Here is a 27,951-nt window from a genome sequence, read left to right on the forward strand (position 1 = left end):
GTTTTTCCTACCAAAGTGGATAACTTCACATTTATCCACGTTATACTGCATCTGCCATGTGTCTGCCCACTCACTCAACCTATCTAAATCGCCTTGCAGCGTCTTTGCATCCTCCTCACAACTCACAATCCCACCTAGTTTTGTGTCGTCAGCAAACTTGGAAATATTACATTTGGTTCCCTCATCCAAATTTATTTATTTATATATGGGGCCCAAGCACTGATCCCTGTGGTACCCCACTTGTCACTGCCCGCCACCTTTTTTTTATTAGGTAAATCTGAGAGTTTCCAAATTTCCAAGTAGGTTGTGAGAAAAATTGAAGAGAACATAGGACAGCGATAACTTCAGATATGTGCATCTTGAGGACCATGGCAAGAATGCTTTTAGACCAGTGGCCCTAGTGTAGTGCAAAGCGGAGATTCTGACAGGCTTGATGCTGATCTTTATGGTTGAACAGAATGGAACAAGAAGGAAGGTTCTTTGCTAAGATTAAGATTAGAGTTCAACAACAAACCATCAGCTATATCATCAGGACTGAAGAGATGGAAATAAGGATTCGCAGAAGTTACAAGAAACAGCATTGCCAAGGAGCAGGAAGACGGCAGTTGACATTTTCTTCTAATAAAATTTAGCAGTTCTAATAGTGGATTTACAGACGTTTCAAGCAGAGATAGAATTCACTTGGGATGCTTCAGTCCAGCTATACCAAATATGATAGGTTGATTATTTTGAAACAGCAGAACAGACATGATGGTACCACAATGTAGTATCAGAACTAACAAGAGAGCAAAGTGAAATATAAACCTTCCATGTTAGCGAGTTTACTGTGGCACAGAAAGAATGGTCAGATGACAAAGTAGCCGCTGGATTCGGAAAATTAGTTGTCATAGACAGTCCCTTGGAATCGAGGAAGACTTGCTTCCACTCCTGAAGTGAGTTCTTTGGTGGCTGAACAGTCCAAAAGGAGAGCCACAGACAGTCGCCGAGGGAAGGGGTGGGTGGGACTGGTGACATTGAGTGTAATATCTCCAAGTTTGCAGATGACACTAAACTGGGTGGTGATGTGAGCTGTGAGGGGGACGCTAAGAGGCTGCAGGGTGACTTGGACAGGCTAGGTGAGTGGGCAAATGCATGGCAGATGCAGTATAATGTGGATAAATGTGAGGTTATCCACTTTGGGGGCAAAAACGCGAAGATAGAATATTATCTGAATGGTGGCAGATTAGGAAAAGGAGAGGTGCAACGAGACCTGGGTGTCATGGTTCATCAGTCATTGAAAGTTGGCATACAGGTACAGCAGGCGGTGAAGAAGACAAATGGTATGCTGGCCTTCATAGCTAGGGGATTTGAACATAGGAGCAGGGAGGTCTTACTGCAGTTGTACAGGGCCTTGGTGAGGTCTCACCTGGAATATTGTGTTCAATTTTGGTCTCCTAATCTGAGGAAGGACATTCTTGCTGTTGAGGGAGTGCAGCGAAGGTTCACCAGACTGATTCACGGGATGGCCGGACTGACATATGAGGAGAGACTGGATTAACTGGGCCTTTATACATTGGAGTTTAGAAGGATGAGAGGGGATCTCAGAAACGTACAAGATTCTGACGGGACGGGACAGGTTCGATGCAGGTAGATTGTTCCTGATGTTGAGGAAGTTCAGAACCAGGGGACACAGTCTTAGGATAAAGGGTAGGCCATTTAGGACTGAGATGAGGAGAAACTTCTTCACTGAGAGTTGTTAACCTGTGGAATTCCCTGCTGCAGAGAGTTGTTGATGCCAGTTCATTGGATATATTCAAGAGGGAGTTAGATGTGGCCCTTACGGCTAAAGGGATCAAGGGGTACTGAGGGAATGATCAGCCATGATCTTATCGAATGGTGGTGCAGGCTCGAAGGGCCGAATGGCCTACTCCCGCACCTATTTTCTGTGTTTGCCACACGCTCCTTCCGCTGCCTACGTTTAACCTCTTCACGCTCTCGACGTTGAGACTCGAAGTGCTCAACGCCCTCCCGGATGCATTTTCTCCACTTAGGGCGGTCTTTGGCCAGGGACTCCCAGGTGTCAGGGGTGATGTTGCACTTTATCAGGGAGGCTTTGAGGGTGTCCTTGTAACGTAACGTTTCCGCTGCCCACCTTTGGCTCGTTTGCCATGAAAGAGCTCCACATAGAGCACTTGTTTTGGGAGTGTCGTGTCTGGCATGCGAACTATGTGGCCTGCCCAGCGAAGCTGATCGAGTGTAGTCAGTGCTTTAATGCTGAGGATGTTAGCCTGAACGAGTACATCATTCTTGAATTATTTAGGTTAGTTGAAGTCGAAAGTTGAGGGAATTTGGAAGGGGGGGGGGGAAACATTTAGAGGTGAAACTTAAATGTCATTGAGAAACAAACAATGAGAGCAAGATAACTGGAGATGAAGTGCACAGAATAGAGATTGAAGAAAATGCCACAATGCTTCAGAAGCAAATGGAGAGGATACATTTTTATCAGCGATCGGGATAAGTTGTGAATCTTTATGTTGTACTTTCATATCGTTCATTGTCAATAGCCAGAAGAAAAAGTAAGTATACTGAGCTGTCTTGCTGTGTAATGTGAGAGGAGAGCGGGATTGAAGATCTCATTATTATCATCATCATAAGTGGTCCCTCGAATGAGGATGACTTGCTTCCACACCAAAAGGAATGAGTTTGAAGATGTTTCAATGAAGTACCCGATATTCCAGTCCTGAACTCAAGGGGTGGAAGATGCCATTGCGTGGATTTTTTTTAACGTGTGGTGACCGTTGCACATCAGCCACCACACAGGCTTGACAGAGCTAGGCCTTTATCCAGTGGTCAGGGTTAACCAGGACGATTGGAGACCAGCTCTGTTGCATTGACATAGTGCGCACACATATCCCAGTGTGGGCTGGCCCATGCTGTCCCGGGCCCTTGGCTTATCTGGGCCCCGTACCCCATTTGCCACTCCTCCGCCACGATCTCTCGCCGCTCCTCTGCCATGATCTCTTGCCGCTCCTCTGCCATGATCTCTTGCCGCTCCTCCACCAAAACTGGGCCCCGCTGCTGTTCCTGCTCACGCTCCAAACTGCGACCTGGGTTTTGATGACGTTGGCCACCTTGAAGCCGGCACACGCTTGGAGCAGCTCGTGCCGGAAGTTGTAGTCGCGGTGGCCCACGATGTTGCAGAGTCCTGTGCTCCAGCTCTTATCCTCCCGACCAGTGGTGGTGTCCCACGTTAAGTGCTAAATGGACTGTCGTTTGTCTTTATGGTATCCCTGGGCAACAACTGGGTTTTACATCCCAGCTGATAGCACTTTTGACAGCAGCACTCCCGTGGAAGAAAAACAAAGGAGAAAAAAATGAAGTACAAAAGAGGAAAATGGAGAAAGGCGAGTTTATATTCAGAGGGAAAAAAACAGTTTGGCACATTGAAACATCCTTTTGGGACTTAAAGGTGTCTACGATCAGTGATCATCCAGATGATCTGCCACCTATTTGAAAGATTCTGTCCCTCTTCCGAGGATAGGGCGACTCTATGCCTAGATGAGAGTGGCCAGGTAAGGGCCTGACAATGGAATACACAGCGATTGTCGTTAAGGCAATAAAACAGGACAAGTTAACAAAAGCCACATAATGGAGTTGGGGCTCACTGTGGTTAATAGCACTTACCCTAAGTGAGTTAGTTACTGCTGCAAAGACCATTTGGAGTAAGACCGAGCTTCTCCAAGTTAGATTTGTTTTTGTTCCTAGCTTTTTGAGAAAGGCAGTCATGAAATTGGTGTCTTCAATTAGCATTGATGCTGTTCCCACTTGGGCACTACTGCTTCAATCAAAGGGTGTGTAGTTTGAAAATCACCTCTCGTATCATCAAATGTAAAATTTTATGAATTGGTATCACCCAGGCAACACTAACAGTGATATTTACATTCATGTAAAAAAAAAAGTTGGTAGTTTTCAATTCAAAATGTATGACAAGTTCTAATTGTTTTTTAACGAGTTATTAATTGAATGTTTGTCTTGCAGCCAAAATTAATATTTTGTTTTCATTTCCCCCCCCGATTAATTTTGTCCCTTTGTTTATAATTTTGTATTATTTTGTATTATGAAGCTTTTCCCCCAATTTAAGGTTGTTTATCCTCAACATTTCCCAACAGCAATATAATTGAGATTGAGAATTTTCCAGTGTAGCGGATACAATCCATATTCACCATTCTGAGCTGCATTTGGTATTATGGTGCTCTATGTTTTATTTTTCTCTCTGGCTCCCTGCAACATACATAATTCCCTGGTCTATCAGTTGTGTTAGTTATGCATTGGTGTATGCAAAGATTTCCACTGGGAATAGAACTTGTTATTGTCATGTTAAGTCACATGTTAAACTGATGAAGCACATTTATTATAAAACCTATATATGTACTTTAAGTTGAAGAAGCCTAGCTTTATTTTTAGTATGTTTGGGGAAAGGCCTGAAATGTGTAACCTGTGCATTTTTTTTTACAATTCAAAACCAGTTTCTGGTTTTCAGTGTTTTTCCCTTTACAGATGCATATACGTTCCTTGGTTGCAATATTGGACAATAAGTGACCACTCCAGGTACTTTAGCACAGAAATCTAGGCTGACAGTCCAGTGCAGTACTGAGGGAGTGTTGCACTGTCGAAGGTGGTGTTATTCAGATGAGTCTGTCCCCTCGGGTGAACGTAAAAGATCCCATGGCACTATTTCAAAGAAGAGCAGGGAAGTCCTGGCCAATATTTATCCCCCAATCAACATCACTAAAATGAATTATATGATTATTATTACATTGCTGTTTGTGGGAGCTTGCTGTGTGCTAATTGGCTGCTGTGTTTCCTATATTACAACAGTGACTACACTTCAAAAGTACTTCATTGGCACCAAAGCACTTTGGGATGTCTGGTGGTTGTGAAAGGCGCTATAGAAATGCAAGTCTTTCTTGAAGTTTGCTCCCAAACTAATCCTGCAAGAATGGTGCAAGAGTACCTGAGATAACTCCTCTGTTAAAGAAAGCACTTTCTTCTCTGGTGCTTTTTTAAAATGGTGACCTTTCCTTCTCTAAGTTACCATGGGCATTGTGTTTGAGAAAGTGATAGAGTATTCAAACAGGCTCATTTAGACAGACTGTGAAAACTTATCTAAAACCTGTATTAAGATCGAACAAAAGTACGGAACCTCCAAAGGACAATGGTCCTTGGACGGGATTAAAAGGGTCTGGGGAAAAACGACCCGTATGAAAAATAAAGAGCGAACTAGATGGTCCCTAGCGGTTATGGGCCAGATCCGAAACCGGAATGAAATTATAATGTGTTCCCAACATGATCGAGAACTGACCAGTGCAAAGGATCAATTGCAAGCAGTTTGTGCACAGCTGCGACAGAAAAAGCTTGAACTTGAAAAGCTGGAAGCGGAAGTTAAAGATTTTAAAGGTGAAATTAAAGAATGGAAAAAATCATTAGGTCAAGAGACAGTAATGGGAAAAGGAAAATGTATTGATCAATTCCCAGGGTACCCATGTTTGGATAAATTAAAAGCGCAAACCCAAAGACACGACCGAGGAATAGATACGGTTTCTGAATCCTCCGACAATACAGTGTCGGAGGATGATGAAGAATTAGGGGTGCGCTTTGCCCCGTTTTTAAAAAAAGACGAGGGCGGAACCAAAAAAACAAAGAGAAGGGTGTATGCAGAATACTTAGTTCATGCTCCGGCAGACCCAGAGAAAATTGATAAATGGTCCAAGGAATTGCCCAATCCAAAGAAAGGGGGAGTAAAAACGTGGGACCAATTGGACTGTTTAAGAAATATATATCAACTTCATCCCTGGGACGGAGTGCAAATTTTGACCATAATGGTGCCAAAAACACAGGGAAGAAAATTGCACGACAAGGTAGATGAAGCTTTGGGGCAGAATGAGCAAGAATTAGACGCAGGATGGGAGGCGATTAAACACTGGCTGCAAGCCTTCAGTCCAGCTAAGACAGACTGGGGAAAAATTGCAGCCTGCCAACAGAAAGGAACAAAGGAGGTCCTGGAGTATGACGAGCGGTTTAGATGCACGTGGCTAGAACATTCGAGTATGAATAATACGGATGAGGAAATGGATGAACAAGCGTTTGGACCCCTGAAAGCAGCTTTCGTGGCAGGTCTAAAGCCAGAACTGTCCAAAATGCTTAAGGTAGTGTTATCGGACTGGGAAGGTAGAAGAACTACCTTTGCAGCATTGGTGGATCGATGTAACCAATTAGATCGGGATATGGGAGCTAAAGTCCGAGCTGTACAGGCTTATGGGATGGAAATCCCAGGATTCCGATAAACAGTTATAAGGAAAATTACCCGGAAAATGTCATTATTGTGGGAAAGAAGGTCACTGGGTCAAGACGTGCAGGGCAAAACAGCAAGGTCGTGGCTGGAGAAGAGGACGCAGCCAGGGATACAATTCAGCCAACAAGCCAGGCTTGTCACAAGATAACGACCTCATAGAAGCATTTAAGTGACTGACAATACAACAACAGAAGGAGTTACTTGGGATAGCAAAAAATGATGAGAGCCCACCCTGGCCCCCCTCCTCGCACTAATACAACAAAGGGGAGATGGGCTATATATAACTGAGGGTGGGCGATAAGGATGTGGACTGTCTTTTAGACACGGGCGGAATTAACATGCTTACCCCTACAATATGGAGACTTTTTGCCGTTGGATGGTAGGGCACGTACAGCCTATGGAGTTGGGGGCCATAAAATGGAAATTAAAAGGACAACACCGGTACTTATAGGGCTGGGTCCACATGAACTAACCACACCAGTCTGGATAGGCCCAGTAGATCAACCCCTTTTGGGAATGGACGTTCTAATCCAAATAGATTCATCGTTGCATTTCGAGGATGGTCGGGTGACATGGTCAATTAGAACTTTGAAGAAAGAAGAATTGAAGGAACACCTGATATGGACTAAAGATAAGAACGATTGTGGCCTACTCCAGATGGAGCCTGCGTCATTTACAGGGACCAAGCCTCCATGCACTAAACAGTATCCCATCAGTCCAACTGCCATCGCGGGAACCTTACCGGTTATTCAGCAATTGGAGAAACAAGAGGTGTTTATTAAAACGCATGGCTCCTCCAATAGCCCCGTGTGGCCAGTACAGAAATTTAATGAGACTTGGCGTTTGACTGTCGATTATAGGAAAGCTAACCAGTGTATTGATCAAAAAGCTCCTTTGGTCGCAAATCCCTCCACCATTTTTAATGCCCTCAAACCGGAACATAAATATTTCTTGGTTATCGATATGGCCAACGGATTTTGGTCGGTGCCTCTGGCACCAGAGATTTGACAGTGGTTTGCTTTCACTGTCCAAGGACAACAGTATACTTGGACCCGGTTACCACAGGGTTTCCACAACAGCCCTACGGTATTCCACATGGCTTTACAAAGCCATTTGCGAGAATTACCTCCCCTGTCATCCACAGTCATCCAATATGTAGACGATATCCTGCTCGCTTCAAACACGGAAGAACAGCATGAACAAGATTTACGAGCTTTGCTGGATCACCTTCGGCTGAAAGGACATAAAAGCCAGCATCGACAAAGCACAAATATCCCAAGAAGAGGTTGTATACCTGGGACAAAAGATTTCACAAGAAAAGAGAGAACATACCCAGGATAGAACTGCAGCCATTCGGGCTGCTAAAAAAACCACCACTATTCAGGAACTAAGGTCTTTTTTGGGATTGTGTAACTTACAGAAATTGGATTGACTCCTTCACATAGCTTGCTCAGCCACTGAATGATATTTTAAAGGGGAAACGTGCCTCTAAAGAAGCCATCACCCTCACTAAAGAACAGCAAGAGGCCTTCCTGAATTTGAAAAAGGCTTTGTATTCGGCACCGGCTCTGGGAATCCCCGACAGTGGTAAGTCATTTACCCTGTTTGTTCATGAGAAAGAAGGATATATGACCGCTATACTGACACAAGAACATGGGGATCGGCAAAGACCTATTGGCTATTATTCGGCAAAACTGGATGCAGTAGCCCTCGGATGGGGAAGTTGCCTAAGGGCCATGGAAGCTACATGTCGAGCGGTAATGATCACTGCGGGTCTAGTCCTCGACCAAAAGCTGATTGTCAAGTGTCCCCACACCGTACACGCTTTGCTGTCTATGAATAGAATGTCTCAGGTGACAGCAGCAAGATGGACCCGCTGGACAGCAGTTTTGGAAGCTCCTAATCTCCATATCGTCCGGGCCAGCCCGGTTAATCCCGCAACTATGCTCCCGATGTCAGAATCGAGGGAGCAAGAGGGGGGAGAATGTGAAGAGCATGACTGCGTGGAGATTTTAAAAGAAACAGAAGAAGCAGCCTTAGCAGCAGAGGAGCCTCTGCACAACCCAGACCTCACCCTGTTTACAGATGGTTCCTCCTTTGTTGACAATGGTACCAGAAAAGCAGGATGGGCAGTTACAACCTTATATGAGGTAGTGGCAAAAGAACATTTACCCTCAGGAACGTCAGCACAACAGGCCGAGTTACGGGCCCTGTCAGAAGCATGTCAAATAGCAGAAGGACAGACAGCTAATGTCTACACAGATTCGCGTTATGCTTTTGGAGTCGCTCACGACTTTGGTATGTTATGGCGGAAAAGAGGATTCCTAACTGCTGCTGGTACACCTATCCGAAATGGAAAAGTCGTCTGAGACTTACTGGAGGCCATACAATTACCTCAGGAAGTGTCCATCCTGAAGTGTAAGGCCCATACCAAGGAAAATACCACAGAAGCACAGGGAAATGCCCTAGCCGACCAGGCAGCTAAAGATGCCGCCTCACAGGGCGTTCCTCCAGAAGAACCAACACAGATGTGCAGATTGAAAGCACTCAGGACTCTGACACGAGACCTTCAAACAATGCAAGGCGAGTGCTCCCGAGAGGAAAAATGGACATGGATTGAGGCAGGAATTAAGCTATGCGAAGATGGTGTCTGGAGACAGAGTTACCGACAAGCCAGTCGCGCCACAAGCGCTTATGCCTTTTCTAGCCCAACAGATCCACTCGTGGGGACACTTGGCCTCACAACAGATGACGGCACGGTTCCAGAAAAGCTGGTGGGGTTGGGGATTTAAAAAACATGCCCAGCTGGTAACAGACCGCTGTGTGGTCTGCCAGAAAAATAATTCTGGACCCATCACGGTAATGCCCCAACTGAGGCCCCCTGCCCCTGTTGGACCATTCCAGCATCTGCAGGTTGATTATCTATCTCTTCCTTCATGCAAAGGATACACTAACATTCTTGTCATGGTCGACAGATTCTCTAGATGGGTAGAAGCTGTCCCAACTAAAAGAGCCACAGCCAATCACACTGCAAAGGTCTTGTGTAAGGATGGGGAGTCCCAAGTAGCATTGACTCAGATCAGGGAACACACTTCACAGGTGCTGTCTGCCAAGAAGTCTGTAGGTTACTGAACATTACGTGGGATTTACACTGTCCTTATTATCCACAATCATCAGGACAAGTAGAGCGAATGAATCGAACTCTGAAACAACAGCTTGCCAAATATCACCAACAAGGAACACCATGGCCCCAGGCGCTACCAATAGTGCTATGTAGCATTAGGGCAACCCCAAACAGAACTACAGATCTAAGCCCATTTGAAATTATAACAGGCAGACCCATGTCGCTGCCAGGAACTATCGATTTACGGAAAGCTGATGTTCACTTAATGAGTGACACTCTGTTATCATACTGTCAGAACTTAACCAATGCTATTAGTTCTGTTTCCCGGCAGCTTGGGGTAATCCACCCGAAGGAGGACACGACATCATCCCGGGAGTCTGAGTCTATGTGAAAAAGTTGCATAAAGAACCTTTGGGTGCCAAGTGGGAGGGACCTTATCAAGTGTTATTGACCACCCAGGCAGCTGTTAAAGTCCAAGGAAAGAAAGCCTGGATCCATGCTTCACACGTTAAACGAGCACCCGTAACTGAAGCTGAAATCTAATAAGGACAATTACATTTTGCGAAAATGTATAAATTTACTGTAGTATTGATTGTAGGTATTCTAGGCATAGGCCTACTTCTTACTAGCTGACCCTCTGCACCAAAGGGAAATAGTAGGGTAGCAAGGGAATTACATGTAAATACCTTTTACTTTTATATTGCTTGTTTGTTATGTTTAAGGAAAGGTGGTTTACTGGTTGAATTAAGATATTGATTTGGATTAAATTGGAATAAGGTTAATTAACCTACTAAAACCAGACTTCCATTGTGGCCACGATGGAACTCTGGTTGGTGTAAATTTATGTGGAAGCTACTAGTCCGGACATGTGGCGAAACACATCAACAAATTTTAGAAGGAAACTCTTAACATGTATGAAATTATTTTGTAGAATGTTTAACCAGTGATACCTGATGTTTTATGATTCAGTTTGTGAAAGAATCAAAGGGGGGATTGATAGAGTATTCAAACAGGCTCATTTAGACAGACTGTGAAAATTCACAGACCCCCAAGTCAAGACTGCTACGTGCTGCTCAGCATGTTGCATTAACTCATCAATCAACTTGACATTTTCGGACCTTGGGTAGCGAGCCAATAAAACGTTAAAAGACTTTCAATTGAGCCAGTAAGGTCAAAGAAGGCGAGTTCTTTTCTGTAAATTGATCCAGGTATAAAGTACAGCCATTTTGACCATGTGTCTCAGTAAGAACAAAGACCTGGCTTGAAGCCAAGAAATTTGTTGCTCTCTGGAGAGATTAAAAAGTTAAAACTACCATCGGAGTTCGTATTTCATTGGAAATGAAGAGATCTAACAGAAAGGAATCTAATCTGGATTAGCTAAATAGATTTGCCAGTTAAAATACATGCTGTAGCACTGAAGGTGTGCTAAAGGGGTAGAGAACCTAAACTTGAAGCAGAGATCACTTGGGGATCAAAATGGTTGCAGAACAAAAATTCATGGAAAATTAAAATAAATCAAAATCTGTTTGCTAAATAGACTAAAGGGATCAAACCTGAGAATGAGTAGAGAAAAAAAAAGCTTGTTGAAGAAAATGGACAAGCTGAAAATTTAGCATGAAGACCTCGGATTACAAAGGAGGCAATAACTAAAACTCACAACTAGCTCATTTATAAAGGGTAACCTAATAATCTCAACATACTACTCTTGGATCTCAAGAACCGGTGTAATTGTTTTGACGTCAACTAATTCTAATGTACTCTGGCAGAGTTCTATTGGATTTCCATCTGTGCTGATAAATGCCATGACAATCTTCTGGAATGTAATAGAAACATTCTGTTAGTGATTCTTCAAAAACAAAACATTAACTACAGGTAGTTATGCCAGTGGTAGAACCTAACATGCCAGTAAATCTGGTTTTAATCTGAAAAATGCTGCCCCTTTAAGTGATGTATAATATTTTTAATCGTTTATCCTTGAGTATGGGTGCGTGGTGGGGTGGAAAGGAGAGTAGTACATATGGAACGGACTTTATACAAAGAAAATAGCAAATTTAAGAATACTTTGTTGAAGTGGTACTTTGAAATCTTAGACTTCAGGCAGAGCAATAAAGGGGCCTTAAACCTCAGTCATTGAGATCTGATTGAAAAGTTCAGTGGTCATTTTTGAATGTTCAGGATTGTGGCCTTCAATGTGTGATGTCATTTTTAATTTGATCTATTTATTTAAATATATATAGACATAGATATAGGTAGTGGAGATGGCTCCAATGTTTGCAAGCCCTGCTTTCTGGTGTAGTTGGGATCCATGGAAAAGCCTGTCACAAATAGGATCTTTGCTCCTGTCACATTGCTACGGTCATATACAGAGGGCCCAAGTTTCGAGCCGCGCCTAGAATGGCGCAGTCTCGACCTGGACGCCCGTTTTTCGCGCCACAAAGTGCGCCTAAAAAACCCTCCAGATTCTCCACCTCCCTGCAGGTCCTCTGGCCCTCGGCGCAGCACGAGCTGTAGGGGGCGGAGCCAGATCCCTACGCTGAAAACAGTGCCGGGACCTCTGCACATGCGCGCTACAGTGGGCGCGCATGTGCAGTAGTTCCAGGCGCCCAAAACTGTGTGGGAGGGGCCGAAGCACGCAGCCCCTAGCCCTGGCCGAATGGCCTCACCGGGGCTGCGTGCATAAGGCTCCTCCCACGGCCAGCTCCTGCTTCCTCCCGACCCGACTCGACTCCCGCTTCTCACCTCCTGACCGGACCCGACACCGACCCGACTCCCGCCCCCCCCCCCCGCCCCCAGGACTGGACCTGACCTGACCTCCCTCTCCCCGACCCGAACCGAACCGACCTTCCTCCCACCACCCCCCTGACCCAACGCCACCTACCTGTAAATCTGGTGCTGGGGACGGGCTCTGCCCGAAGTCTCGGTCCCGGCCCGTTCAGTCTCCCTCTCCCTTCTCCTTTCTCCTTTTCCTCCCTCCACTTCCCCCCAATCTCCTTTTCCCCCCTTCCCCCCCTTCCCCCCATCTCCTTTCCCCCCCATCTCCTTTCCCCCCCATCTCCTTTTCCCCCCAATCTCCTTTCCCTCCCCCCCAATCACCTTTCCCTCCCCCCCCCAATCTCCTTTCCCCCCCTCCCCAATCTCCTTTCCCCCCCTCCCCAATCTCCTTTCCCCCCCTCCCCAATCTCCTTTCCCCCCCTCCCCAATCTCCTTTCCCCCCCTCCCCAATCTCCTTTCCCCCCCTCCCCAATCTCCTTTCCCCCCCTCCCCAATCTCCTTTCCCCCCCTCCCCAATCTCCTTTCCCCCCCTCCCCAATCTCCTTTCCCCCTCCCCAATCTCCTTTCCCCCTCCCCAATCTCCTTTCCCCCTCCCCAATCTCCTTTCCCCCTCCCCAATCTCCTTTCCCCCTCCCCAATCTCCTTTCCCCCTCCCCAATCTCCTTTCCCCCTCCCCAATCTCCTTTCCCCCTCCCCAATCTCCTTTCCCCCTCCCCAATCTCCTTTCCCCCTCCCCAGTCTCCTTTCCCCCTCCCCAGTCTCCTTTCCCCCCCCCCCCAATCTCCCTTTCCCCCCCCCCCAATCTCCCTTTCCCCCCCCCCAATCTCCCTTTCCCCCCCCAATCTCCCTTTCCCCCCCCCAATCTCCCTTTCCCCCCCCCAATCTCCCTTTCCCCCCCCCAATCTCCCTTTCCCCCCCCAATCTCCCTTCCCCCCCCAATCTCCCTTCCCCCCCCAATCTCCCTTCCCCCCCCCAATCTTCCTTTCCCCCCCCCAATCTTCCTTTCCCCCCCCCAATCTTCCTTTCCCCCCCCCAATCTCCCTTTCCCCCCCCCCAATCTCCTTTCCCCTCCCCAATCTCCTTTCGTCCCCCCCCTTCTCCCCCATCCCTCCCCCCTGTCAGAAACACAGACACTGACAGACAATGAGACACACACACAGACAGAGATATAGATATAGAGACACTGACAGAGACACACTGAGGGAGGCATCCCAGCACGCTGTTGGAGGGCTTCCGGTGCTGCAGTCGGTAAGTAGAAAATGTTTTATTTATTGATTTAAAAAATAATTATTATTTCTTATTAATTTTTTTGGATTAATTTATTGGTTGATTTATTGATGTATTTATCATTTATTATTGATGATGGCTCTTTATTTTTAAAACTGAAGTGTTTAATGTTTGTAAACTTCCCTTTAAACCCCCCCCCCCCCCCCACCATTCCCTAAGCCTGATTTGTAACCTACACCTGATTTTCTAAAGCGTAGACAAGGTTTTTTCGAGCGTACAAAAATCTTCACGTACTCCATTCTAAGTTAGTTTGGAGTAAGTTTTCACTGACGAAACTTTGAAAACAGGCGTAAGTGGCCGGACACACCCCCTTTTTGAAAAAAAATTCTGTTCCAAAGTGAAATTGTTCTAACTGACTAGGACTGGAGCAAACTAAATGACGAGAATTCCGATTTCTAAGATACTCCGTTCTATACCAGTTGCTCCTAAAAAATCAGGAGCGAATCATGTGGAAACTTGGGGCCATAGAGTCTAACACTGAGTGTTCATATTGTGATTGTGCTTCTCAAAAATTTGCATCGTATTGTGACTAGTTGATATTTTTTTGGCCAGAATCACTGGTTGAGTTACAGTACCGTTTCAAAGTTGCAACTTTTGTCCTTCATCAATTCTTTTGCCTTTTGTAGTCAACGCATTTTCTAGATTATACAATTTGAGCTGCTGTTAAATGTTTGTTTACAATATACTACAGAATTTGTAACTTGTTTTTTTAACACTTATTGTTTAGGAAGTGTCAAGCAGAGGCCTGTGTCAAGTGAGTGGGAGGAAAATCTTTTAAGGCGAGTCATACAGATGACGCACGTATTTCCCAGCAGATCATTAAAGAGACAGATTGGAAGATGCTCAAGAACAAGATTCAGGGCTAACAGCTTGACATGGAATTGCAGAAATGGAATCCCTTGTCAATATTGTTTCTCTCTCTCCTACTCTTGCCTTAGTCCAGTTCTCTGCTTGACAACAGAATGTCGATGTGACACCTGGGGGCATGCAGCTTGCAAGTGCCAGCTGACGATAGAATCATAGAATTTACAGAGGGAGGCCATTCAACCCATGCTTGCCTGTGTTGGTATGAGCTCTGTAACTAGAACTATGTAATCTCATTTATTTTCCCTTTCCTTGTATATTCTATAACTTGCTCATTTGTTTTAGTGATAGTCCTGAGTCCATACTTCATTCTTTTGTATGGTAGTAGTAAATCAAATGTCAATATCTGTCAGATCTCCAGGCCAAAGCTTCCGGTGTAACAGCGTGGATATCTTGTAGGCTGCCTGCGAATTTCCTCTGAGGGCAGTGCTCGGTCATTAAGGCTTGAGGGTGTAAATTCGCTGAAGGGCTTTGGCGAGGGTCCAAAATAGCTTTCTAGATTTGAGGCGGGTTGGTAGGTTGTTTAAGTTGGCCTGGATCGACATGTCTTTGTCCCAGTGTTGGTATCGATAAAAGCGCACTGGTGATGATTCTCGAAGTAGAATTCAGCTGGACATCAACAGATTTGACATATGGACTTGATAGCCATGCAGGAGAGCAGTACTCCGCTTCAGAGTACACCAGGATGAGTGCTGCCTTACGGAGGATTTGAGTTTCTGCTCCCCATGTGGATCCGGCGAGTTTCTGAATCAAGTTGACCCGAATCTTTTAGTTTCTTGCAAAGGTTTTGGAGGTGCAATCGAGTGTAACTCCTAAATAGGAGGGGTGTTTTTTTTAGCATGATTTACCACTGCACTGCAGAAGAAGACTTTCAAAGCTAGATTTGCTTTTGATGGGTGTTGAGGTGGAATGTCGAGGTGACTGTCTTTTACGGGTTTGGCTGAAGTCACCATTGGCGGAAGTAGGCCTCCATCCTCTTAATTCACTGGTCAAGGTCTCATTACTAATTGTTAACCATTTACCCTTTCAAAAGCTTCCATAATTTGGACAGGCAAAAAATACTGTCCTTGCAGTCTAGCCCAAATCCTAAGAACAAATGTTTTAAAAACTCTTTGATCCCCCTTAACCTTCTCCATTCATAACTATTTCTTCAGAACTATTTATTCCTGTTATCATTTATTGAGAGTTAGAGATTCGCAGCACTATACTTAATGTAACGATGCTAAGCAATTGAGCTGTGAGAAAGTGAATGTGACTTCTCCCATCCCTGAGAAAAGGGAGGTGGTGGTTGAGGATAGAAGAAAAACTCCATAAGGTTTTGAGTGAAGCGAGAGGGAGGGAAGGCAGTGTTTGTAGTTGCTAACCTATTAAATTAAATTAATTTATAAATCACACCATTTGGAGTTTTGCGTGGAAAGTACTTATGTTCGTCTTGACAATTGATGCTGGAACAAAAATGCTAATGCAAGAGTTAGGAAACACTTTTTTTTAAACTGGCAAAGTGTTCTTAAAGAACAGACAAGGATCTGTTGCATTGTTTGGTGTTTACCAAAAAAAAACAAAGAGTGAAGGAGACAGGTGCAAATCTGTGACAATTTTCAGGTAAATATAAAAATAATCAAGCAGTAATAGGAATTAAATTATTATAATATAGACTGGGGGGGGGGGGGCGAGGGGGGAAGAGAACAAAGGGCAAGAAGAATTCCTAAAATGTGTACAGGAGGACTTCCTTAATCAGTATGTTTCTAGCTCAACGAGGAAGGAAACAGTGCTGGATCTAGTTCTGGGGAATGAGGTAAAGCAAGTTGAGTGTGTTGCAGTGGGAGAACATCTGCATAATAGTTATCATAATGGCCCGTGGCCCGTAATTTGCATTCAGTGACGAAGCAATGGTGATCGTGCTGTCCACAAAGATCTCTCGATCTCTGAGGAGAACTTTAGCTTCCTCGATGTGAAATTGATTGTAGCGCTGTCAAAAGGTAAACTCTGGCGAACAGCAGCAGTGATGTCATCAAGCTGTCTGAGCAGCCAATCACATTGAAGAATTCTCAGTCAGCAAACCAGGAAAAATAAATCACTGATCTGTTTAAAAAAAGTTAGTGAAATAAAGATTGGGAGGTGCACAAGAGTTTAGTTAAGGTAAAAGCTGAAATATCATAAACAAAAAAAAAAAATTGTAATCTAGTCATTTTTATCACAATGGAGAAATTTGGCATTCCACAAATATAACATTAGTTTTTCAGGGCCAGAACGGTTTTTTGCAGTCAATACGCTGTTCAAACCCCAGTTACATCTATTCCAATAAGGCTTAACATATGGGGCCCAAGTTTCCACAGGATAAAAAACGGGCGCCTCTCCGAGCTGGGCGCCCGTTTTTCGCGCCTAAAACGGCGCCAGAAAAAAAACGCGCTATTCTCAAGCGCTCTGCAGCTCCTTGTCTGTTTTGACGTGGCGCCCAGGGGGGCGGAGCCTACACTCGTGCCGATTTTGTAAGTGGGAGGGGGCGGGTACTATTTAAATTATTTTTTTTCCTGCCGGCAACGCTGCGCGTGTGCGTTGGAGCGTTCGCGCATGCTCAGTGTGGAAAAAAAACATTGGCACTCGGCCATTTTTGTAGTTCTTTGTAGCTGTTTAATTTTTGAACATTTTTTAATAAAACCACATTGCCATCAGCACTGAGGCTTCCCTTCTCTCTGTCTCCTTCCCCTCCCTCCCCTCCGCGGCAACAAGCCGCTGTCTCCTTCCCCTCCCTCCCCTGCGCGGCAACAAGCCGCTGTCTCCTTCCCCTCCCTCCCCTGCGCGGCAACAAGCCGCTGTCTCCTTCCCCTCCCTCCCCTGCGCGGCAACAAGCCGCTGTCTCCTTCCCCTCCCTCCCCTGCGCGGCAACAAGCCGCTGTCTCCTTTCCCCTCCCTCCCCTGCACGGCAACAAACGGCGGTTTCCTTCGAACGATGGCTGAAGCACTTTCACACAGGTAGGAAGATGGTTTATTTAATCTTTTCTTTGCTTATAAATGTTTATTCAGGTTGGATTTATTTGTATAATATTTGTAGAAGTATAAATAAGGATTGATTGTAAATTTAATGAGTTCCCTTCCCTCCCCCCCCTCCCCCCCACCTCGTTCTGGACGCCTAATTTGTAACCTGCACCTGATTTTTTAATGAGTAGAACAGGTTTTTTCAGTTCTACAAAAATCTTCACTTGCTCCATTCTACTTTAGTTTGGAGTACGTTTTCACTGTGGAAACTTTGAAATCAGGCGTCAGTGGCCGGACACGCCCCCTTTTGAAGAAAAAATTCTGTTCTAAAGTAGAACTGTTCTACCTCACTAGAACTGCAGAAAAAAAAAATGTGGAGAATTGCGATTTCTAAGATAGTCCGTTCTCCACCAGTTGCTCTTAAAAATCAGGCGCAAATCATGTGGAAACTTGGGCCCTTAATGGGGTATTTAACAGTGATCGCGTGGAAAAGCTTAGGTTTTTGTCAGTTCCACTGATTTCACCGATTGCTGGCTATGGGGAGTTCCACAGCGCAGCCTGTGGCAGCGCAGTGAATGTATGACCGCGACTTCAGGATTTCCATGATTAGCTGCGCATGCGCTAAATTCTGAAGTTGCGATCAGTTTCAGAGGCGCTGACAGTTCGCTGTCATTACCGCTGCTAAATCTAGTATAATTAGGTTCAAAGTAGTTATGGAAAGGGACAAAGGTGAAAATACACAACTGGAAGTGAGCCAATTTCGGTGATTTAAGAAAGGATCTAGCACAGGTGGTCTGGCAACAGAAGTTGGCCAGGAAAACCATAAATGAGCACTGGCAGGTCTTCAAGGCGGAGATACAAACCAAGCATATTCCCATTAGGGGAAAAGATGGGGCAGCCAAAGCTAGAGCTCCCTGGATGACAAAGGAAATAGAGGTTAAAATAAAACAGACAGAGGAGGCACATCAGAAATGTCAGGTATAGAATACAGTCAAACCAGGCAAAATACCGAGTGCAGGGGAAAATTGAAAATGGTTAAAGAAGGGCAAAACATATGAGAAAAGATTAGTGGGTAATATAAAAGAAACCCCAAAAATCTTTTGTAAACATATTAAAAAGTAAAAGGATTGTTAAAGGAATGGCGGGACCAATTAGTGACACACAAGGAAATCTTGAAGCAGAGGGTATGACTGAGGTACTAAATGAGTACTTTGCATCTGTGTTCACAAAAGGGTAGTTAATATTGTAAGGGGGAGTAGAGATATTGGATAGAATTTAAAATGGATCAAAAGGAGGTGCCAAATAGGTCGACATCACTGTTAATAAGTCACCTGGTCCAGATGGCATGCATCCTAGGGAAGCTAGGGTGGAGATAGTAGAAGCTCTGACAACAATCTTTCAATCCTCCTGGGAGTGGTGCCAGAAGACTGCAGCATTGCAAATATTACACCCCTGTTTTTTTTTAAAAAAGGGAGAGTGATAAACCAATCGTCAGTGGTGGGGAAAACTACTTGAGACCACGGTAGACGACAAAATTAATTCTAACTTGGAGAACAGTGGGTTAATAAGGGACAGTCAGCACGGATTTGTTAAAAGCAAATCGTGTCTGACTAACTTTATTGAGGTCTTTTGAAGTAAGAGGTGGGTGGGGGTGGAAGAGAGAGACTTGGATTTATATAGTGCCTTTCACGAGTACTGGACGTCTCAAAGCGCTTTATATTCAATGAAGTACTTTTGAAGTACAGTCACTGTTGTAATGTGGGAAACGCAGCAGCCAATTTGTGCACAAGCAAGCTCCCACAAACAGCAATGAGATAATGACCAGATAATCTGGATTTTTTGTTATGTTGATGCTGTATATATGGACTTTCAAAAGGCATTTGATAAAGTACCACATAACAGACTTATTTCAAAAATAGAAGCATATAGTATTAAAGGGATGGTGGTAACTTGGATACATAACTGGCTAAAGGATAGGAGGCAGAGAGTAGTGGTGACTGGAGAGAAGTATGCAGTGGGGTCCCCCAGGGGCTGGCAATTGGGACCATTGCTTTTCTTGTTATACATAAATGACCTGGACTTGGGTATAGGGGGTATAATTTTGAAGTTTGTGGATGATACAAAACTTGGTTGCGTAGCAAATAGTGAGCAAGATGGTAGCAGACTTCAGGAGGACATGGATATATTAATAAAATGGGCAGACATGTTGCAGAAGCAATTTAATATAGATAAGTGTGAAGTGTTGCACTTTGGGATAAACATGGAGAGGCAGAATAATCTAAGTGGTACTCTTTTGAGCGGGGTGCAAGAACAGAAGGACCTGGGGGTGCATATTCCAAATCCTTGAAGGTGGCAGGGCAAGTTGATAAGGCAGTTAAGAAAGCGTAAGGGATGCTTGGCTTTGTAAATAGATGCATTGAATACAAAAACAAGGAAGTCATGGTAAACCTGTACAAATCACTGGTTAGGCCTCAGCTGAAGTATTGTGTACAATTCTGGGCACCACACTTTAGGAAGGATGTCAAGGCCTTGGAGAGGGTACAGAGGAGGTTCAGCTGGATGATACCAGGGATGATGGACTTCAGTTATGTGGAGAGACTGTAGAAGCTGGGACGTTCTCCTTAGAATAGAGAAGGTTAAGGGAAGATCTAAAGGTATTCAAAATTATGAGGGGTTTTGATGAAGCAAGTAGGAAGCAATTGTTTCCTTTGTTAAGTGGACCTGTAACCAGAGATCATAGATTTAAAGTAATTGGAAAAAGAACCATAGGGGAAATGAGAGAACTTTTCACACGAGGGTTATGATGATCTGGAACAAACTACCTGAAAGGGTGGTAGAATCAGATTCCATAAGAACTTTCAAAAAGCAATTGGACATTTGCAGAGTAGCCCTTTTATAACTTAAAACCTAGGACACAGCTTGTTGTAAAACTGCTGTATCTGGATCTTTCAATGAGTCTGGTTCACTAGTGCTTTCCCTTGCAACTTGATTCCTTTCCGTCCCCCAATTCTCGTGAGGTCAGCGGAACACGGCAGCGGGTAAGATAGGTTTTTGTGGAATGGGGAGCTCTTTACCCAGCATGCACAGCGACAGAGAAACCGCTCTATCTCTGGGATTAAATACTTGCATAATTCTCTGCAGCTATGAATGCAGGGTAAATAAGTCTCCGTTCTACTGAGAATTTTTACAGTACATACAATGACCATTTTGAAAATAAGGATAGCTGATGCCAGTTCCCAAGATGTCTGTAATTTACAGGTATCCAAGTTTCTTAAGTCTTTCCTCATACTTAGACTTTTAAGATGAGGAATCAGCCTTGTGGCTCTTCTCTGCACTGCTTGAATGTCTCCTGTGTGTCTTGATCGCAAGAAATAGACGCAGTACGCGAGGTGTTCTGACCAGAACACTACAGTTTGATCAGCTTCCTCTGACTTGTATTCTGTTGTCTTGCTATTGTAGTTCAACATTCTGCTGGTTTTATTGAATGCTTCATTGGTAGGACATGTCAACCACCATCATGTCTGTTGGAGCTATTACAGCACCATTTATGGAGTATGTGTTGGTTTTTTTTATTTCTGTTTGGCACTTTTACATTGATTAGTATTAAATTTAATCTGCCATTGTTCTATTCATTTATATATTTTGTGCAACTTGTAATTTCTGAGCTGCCTCCCTGATTTCACTGCCCCTCTTAGCTAATCATATGCAAATTTGACCAATTTACATTGGGTTCTTAGTCTTAAATCATTGATGCAAATTAGAAATAGGTGTGATCCCTGGGGCACTTCAGTCAGTACCTGTTCTCTTTCCCCTCTTTCTCTCTCTCTCGCTCTCTCTCTCTCTCTCTCTCTCTCTCTCTCTCTCTTCCCTGCCCCCCTCCTCCCCGCCCCCCCCCCCCCCCGGAAAAAAAACTTGATATAACTTGTCTAACAAGTACCTGCTGTTTTTCTACCCTTAAACCAACTTATTGCCCCTGAATTCCCACAACTTTTATCTTAACTAATAGCCTTTCATTTGGAACTTGGCCAAATGCCTCTGGAAACTAGATGAAATGTGTCATAGGACTTTTCACAATCCACTTGGGATGTAACTTCAAAGTTGGATCTCTCCCTTCTGATCAATGTCTGCTGCCATTTACTGTTCAATTATCAAGTTTCTAATCTAATAGTTCTATTAGTTTACAAGAAATTGGAGTAAAACTGATCGGTAGTCTGTCTGGTTTGTTTCGCTTTAGTATATGTGCATCGCATTTGTCTGTTTCTATTCTCCTGTTGCCTCCCCATTGTTTAGACTCCATGATTATTGTCAATGCTTCTCAAATCTCCTTCCTCTAAATTGTCAGACTGCTTGTCTGACATCCAGTACTGGATGAGCAGAAATTTTCTCCAATTAAATATTGGCAAGACTGAAGCCTTTGTCTTTGGTCTCTGCCACAAACACAGTTCCCTAGTCACTGACTCCATCCCTCTCCCTAGCATCTGTCTGAGGCTGAACCAGACTGTTTGCAACTTTGGTGTTATAGTTGACCCCGAAATGAGCTTCCGACCACACATCCACAGCATAATTAAGACCACCTATTTCCAACTCCGTAACATTACCCGTCTCAGCCCCTGCATCTGCTGCTGAAACCCTCATCCATGCCTTTGTTACCTCTAGACTTGACTACTTTAACGCACTCCTGGCTGGCCTCCCACATTCTACCCTACATAAACTTGAGGTCTTCCAAAACTTGGCTGCCCGTGCCCTAACTCTCACCAAAGAACCAGAGGTGACATGAGGAAAAACTTTTTTACGCAATGAGTGGTTAGGATTTTGAATGCACTGAACTAATTCGATGGTGGCTTTCAAAGGGAATTGGATTAATACTTGAAGGAGAAAAAATTGCAGGGATATGAGGAAAGAGTGGGGGAGTGGGATTAACTGGATAGCTCTTCGAAAAAGCTGGCGCAGACTTGATGTGCCAAATGGCCGCCTCCTGTGCTCTACTATTCTGATTCAATGGGCCCAAGTTTCGGGCCGCGCCTAGAACGGCGCAGCCCCGACCTGGACGCCCGTTTTGCGCGCCACAAAGTGCACCTAAAAAAAACTTAGATTCTCCAGCTCCCTGCTGGTCCTTTGGAGCCGGGCGCGGCGCAGCACGAGCTGTAGGGGGCGGAGCTAGGTCCCTGCGCTGAAAACAGTGCCGGGACCTCTGCTCATGTGCGCTACAGTGGGCGCGCATGTGCAGTAGCTCCAGGCGCCCAAAACTGTGTGGGAGGGGCCCGAAGCACGCAGCCCCTAGCCCTGGCCGAACGGCCTCATTGGGGCTGCGTGCATAAGGCTGCCTCCCACGCCCAGCTCCTACTTCCTCCTGACCCGACTCTACTCCCGCTCCCTGCGACCGGACCTGACACCGACACAGACCCGACTCCCGCTTCCCCCCCCCCCCGTCCCCTGGACTGGACCCGACCCGACCCCCAACCACCCGACCTGACCTCCCTCTTCCTCTCTTTCCCCCCCCCCCTCCCCCCCCCGGACCGAATCGAACCTCCCTCCCACCGCGCTCCCGACCCCGATCTGCGCTCCCCCCAACCCGTCCCGACCCAACGCCATCTATCTGTAAATCTGGTGCTGGGGACGGGCCCTGCCCGAAGTCTTGGGCCGAGCCCGGCCCGTTCAGCCTCCCTCCCCCATCTCCTTTCTCCCCTCCCCACTTCTCCTTTCTCCCCTCCCCCCTTTCTCCTTTCTCCCCTCCCCCCCTTCTCCTTTCTCCCCTCCCCCCCTTCTCCTTTCTCCCCTCCCCCCCTTCTCCTTTCTCCCCTCCCCCCTTCTCCTTTCTCCCCTCCCCCCTTCTCCTTTCTCCCCTCCCCCCTTCTCCTTTCTCCCCTCCCCTTCCTTTCTTCCCTCCCCCCCTTCTCCTTTCTCCCCTCCCCCCCTTCTCCTTTCTCCCCTCCCCCCCTTCTCCTTTCTCCCCCCTTCTCCTTTCTCCCCCCCTTCTCCTTTCTCCCCCCCTTCTCCTTTCTCCCCCCCTTCTCCTTTCTCCCCCCTTCTCCTTTCTCCCCCCCCTTCTCCTTTCTCCCCCCCTTTTCTCCTTTCTTCCCTCCCCCCTTCTCCTTTCTCCCCTCCCCCCTTCTCCTTTCTCCCCTCCCCCCTTCTCCTTTCTCCCCTCCCCCCTTCTCCTTTCTCCCCTCCCCCCTTCTCCTTTCTCCCCTCCCCCCTTCTCCTTTCTCCCCCCCTTTCTCCTTTCTCCCCTCCCCCCCTTTCTCCTTTCTCCCCTCCCCCCCCTTTCTCCTTTCTCCCCTCCCCCCCCTTTCTCCTTTCTCCCCTCCCCCCCCTTTCTCCTTTCTCCCCTCCCCCCCCTTTCTCCTTTCTCCCCTCCCCCCCTTCTCCTTTCTCCCCTCCCCCCTTCTCCTTTCTCCCCCCCAATCTCCTTCCCCCCCCTTCTCCTTCCCCCCCCCTTCTCCCTTCTGCTCCCCCTCTAACCCCCTCCCCTCGCTGTCAGAAACAGAGACACTGACCGACAGTGAGAGACACACAGACAGACAGAGAGATAGAGACACACTGGTGGGGGGGGGGGGGAATCCCAGCACGCTGTTGGAGCGCTCCCGATGCTGCAGTCGGTAAGTAGAAAATGTTTTATTTATTGATTTAAAAAAAAATAATAATTTCTTTTTTTTTTTTGGTTGATTTATTGATGTTTTTATCATTTATTATTGATGATGGCTTTTTATTTGTAAAACTGAAGTGTTTAATGTTTGTAAACTTCCCTTTAAACCCCCCCCCCCCCCATTCCCTACGCCTGATTTGTAACCTACGCCTGATTTTCTAAAGTGTAGACAAGGTTTTTTCGAGCGTATAAAAATCTTCACTTACTCCATTCTAAGTTAGTTTGGAGTAAGTTTTCACTGCCGAAACTTTGAAAACAGGCGTAAGTGGCCGGGCACGCCCCCTTTTTGAAAAAAAAATTCTGTTCAAAAGTGAAACTGTTCTAACTGACTAGAACTGGAGCAAACTAAATGCCGAGAATTTGAATTTCTAAGGTACTCCGTTCTGCACCAGTTGCTCCAAAAAATCAGGAGCAACTGAGGCTGAAACTTGGGCCCATATAAGTCCAGTTCACCCATCACCACTGTGCCCCTGTTATTTTGGCTCTCGGTTAAGCAACGCTTCGATTTCAAAATTCATATCGTTCTTTTCAAATCCCTCCATGGCCTCACCCCTCCCTATCTCTGTAATCTCCTTCAGCCCTATAATCCCCTGGGATGTCTGCGCTCCTCAAATCCTGCCCTCTTGAGCATCCCTGATTATAATTGCTCAACCATCAGTTGCCTATGATTGTTCCGCCCTTCTGTGACCTGTGCTGACCCTTGCTTTCGAGCTGCTAGGCCCTAAGCTCTGGAACTCACTCCCTTATTCTCTCTGCCTCTCTACCTCTCTTTCCTCCTTTAAGACACTCCTTAAAAACTACCTCTGACCAAGCTTTTGGTCATCTGACCTAATTTCTTCTTGTCATCCAATGCTGATCTACCTTTTGATTAATTGGGTGTCTGGTCACTTTGCTAGTTAACTTTATTTGAATAAAATTTTACATGCTGCAATGAGCCCCTTTGACAGTACATCTAGTACATATGTCACAGCATATAATGAATAACAAATTAAGGGAGGAATAGTTAAAGATTGTCTTTGGTAGCTTAAAAAAGAATCTTCCTACAGAATACACAGTATTTAATGAAGGAAAAGTGTGCATTTATTAGCACCGTATCATATCCTCAAGGGCATCCCAATGAATTATCTTCGAAGTGCAGTCACTGTTGATACTGTAGGTCAATATGGCAGCCAATTTGGATACAGCAATGTCCTACAAATATCAAATAAGATGATTAAACGAGTTGATCTGTTTTTGGTGATGCTTAAGTGAGAACACTCTGCTTTTTAGATAGTGCCAGCCTTGATTATGTGCTTGTCCTAGAGTAGGACTTAAATCCACAATCTTCTAACTGAGTTAGAAGGCCTACCAACTGAGCCAAATTGACAGTCCTACACAAAAACGAGGAGCTGCAGATATTTTACAATTATGAGATCTAATTCCTGCTAAACATAAGAAATAGGAGCTGGAGTAGGCCAGTTGGTGGTGATGAATAATGCCAGGTGGAATTCTATTCCCATTATTCCTTCACATTGATACAAAAGCTATAATTAACTTAATTATTTTAAGCTTCAATTAGAAGTTTATAGATAATTTTGATGTTTGGGAAGAAAGCCGTGATGATGGGATTCCTCCATATAATGAATGTGGAGGGAAAAAGGGTGTACACAAACCCATGGTTTAAAAAAAAAACTGATACGCATTTGGCAACTTGGATTCAGTATGAAGATAAATTTTATAACATACTACTGCTTAATGGAAAGCAAATCGGATTTTGTACCCAATTTTTTACTTCATTTTGTTTCACTTATTTACAGATTCAGACTTTGGAGCTTCCAAGGTTTGTTTGGCTTATGTTACCCAGTGCAGAATGCATGAAATCTTCAACATATTGGCACATGTTCTGAAATAGTTTCTAACACACTTTGGCAACTTCAATGCTGTTCTTTGCACCACCAATAATATTGATTTTGTTTTGGATGACTGAGTTACAGGGTAAAACCTAGAGGTGAACCTTTTCTAAGAACTGGCAGAAGTCAACTTTGCAAACTATAACCGTGGTTTTTTTATAGTGATTTGTATCATGGATTTTGTTTGAAAGATTTTAATGCATCCATGTTTTCTTCTGTTTTTAGACTGTGATACTTGCGCAAGACTGCAATGACAAATCAGAGCAGTAACCATGCAGAAAGAGCAGTTTCTATGTCGTCAACGCCAAAAGTGCAGGTTCAGCGCTCCATTTCTAGAGAGACCATCACTATACACTTTTCTGCCTTTGGTAAGGAGGAGGAGGAGGAAGAGGAAGAAGAATTTGAAGATTCCTCCACAAGTCTTCATGAAGAGGTGAAAGACCAAAGTTTTGTACCAGGACTTGAAGGAAAAGAAGGTACTTGTGAACATGGTGGCCAACTTTCATCAGAGCCTGCTACCTCATCAAGTATGTCAGCGACATCAACTTCAGCTACAGCTTCCATTTCCACTTCATCAACAATGGCCTCTTCAGAACCATTGCAAACATCAGTGACATTGTCTTCTGCACCATTTACAACTACTGCATTGTCATTATCCTCATTACCAGCCCAACCACTGGATTCCACCAGTTTGTCTTCAGAGGGCGGAACTACAATTTCAGCCTCTACGTCTGATTCTCCGTCTAAATCTGTTGTGCCCTCCATTGGCCCTTCATCATCCATGACGAGCACAAAGCCATTCATGAGTTTAGTAAAATCTCTTTCATCAGAAGTAGAACCAAAAGAACTCGCAACCCCTCTAAGGACAAGGCATTTAATGAAAACACTAGTTAAATCTCTGTCAACAGACACATCAAAACAAGAATCTGAATCTGTCCCATTTCGGACCTCTGATTCCCGAATAAACTTGCATCTGTTCAAACAGTTTACTCAACCTCGTGTCACTGGAGGGGATTCTAAGACTGCACCTTCTTCCCCAATCACCTCTCCGTCAGAAAGTAGGTCATTTTTTAAAGTAACAGAAGTGGAGGCTAGAATTGAAGACACTAAAAGACGACTTTCAGAAGTTATTTATGAACCTTTTCAACTTCTAAGCAAGATAATTGGCGATGAGAGCAGTAGTCTTCGGCATAAAGCCTTATCGTCCAGTGCAACAGAACTTTCCACTCTTACTAGTTTAAATGGACATTTGGAAAGCAACAACAGCTATAGCATTAAAGAGGAAGAATGTGATTCTGATGGGGACTGTTCAACAAAAGACTCCATTCCAAGTAAAAGTAGTTCCAAACCCACAGATGAGCCATCAAAAGAGGGAGACAGTAAAAGCTCATTGTTGGGGACCACAAAGGAAATTTCTTTGAAGGCATCTTCCCTAGGTCTAGAAAAATGCTCACTTTCTGTACTTGCCAGCAAAGAAGATGATGACTATTGTGATTTGTACCTTGAAGAACTTGAGCTAGAAACTGATGAAGAGACTGTTGTGGATAAAACTATAGAACCTCTAACTGCAGAAGAAGCACTTGAGGAAGAAAGTAAAGTATTAGAGCAAGATGAAACCGAATCTGAAGTACAGCCTCCTGAAGTTCCATTTAAGACTTTATTACTCTTTACCATGCTTGTATATTCCTATTTAGTGCTGCCTCTGCCAAGTTATTTAAGTGGGCTATTCCTGGGAATTGGCTGTGGATTTATGATGGCAATTGGTGTTGTTTGGCTATTAGTACCAAGAAAGTCAAGGGACTATCAACAGTCACAGAGAAGGAATCGTTTTGAACATCTAACTACAGAACCCCTGAATATAAAGGAACCAGAAATATTTAAGGTGGGAATACTTTAATCTTTGGAATTTGGTTTGCATTTATACATTATACTTTCAGGTTTATGTGGCTGATGCAAAGCCTGCAGGATTAAATATTTAATCTGTAAAAATGTTCAAGCATTTTTAATGTTTATAGAATGTAGACCTGTTTGTATAGTTATACTGCTTGCAGTGTTAGATGAG

General features: G+C 44.8%; 1 protein-coding gene across 5 annotated transcripts in view; it reads left to right on the top strand.

Annotated features, from left to right (window-relative positions):
• The window catches only part of tex2 (testis expressed 2), a 194,621-nt gene that overhangs the window by 43,433 nt on the left and 123,237 nt on the right, over positions 1-27,951 (top strand). For 4 of the 5 annotated variants that reach the window (XM_070857901.1, XM_070857905.1, XM_070857902.1 and 1 more), the window contains exon 2: positions 26,115-27,771. In XM_070857901.1, coding sequence (XP_070714002.1) covers positions 26,140-27,771 — 1,632 coding nt within the window. In that variant the 5' untranslated portion in view covers positions 26,115-26,139. Of the gene's footprint in view, positions 1-25,797; positions 25,820-26,114; positions 27,772-27,951 lie in introns of those variants that run through there. The other variant, XM_070857904.1, reaches the window with a different exon arrangement.

Source organism: Pristiophorus japonicus, chromosome 16 (genome assembly GCF_044704955.1).
Source record: "Pristiophorus japonicus isolate sPriJap1 chromosome 16, sPriJap1.hap1, whole genome shotgun sequence".
In the NCBI taxonomy this organism is placed as follows: Eukaryota; Metazoa; Chordata; class Chondrichthyes; family Pristiophoridae; genus Pristiophorus; species Pristiophorus japonicus.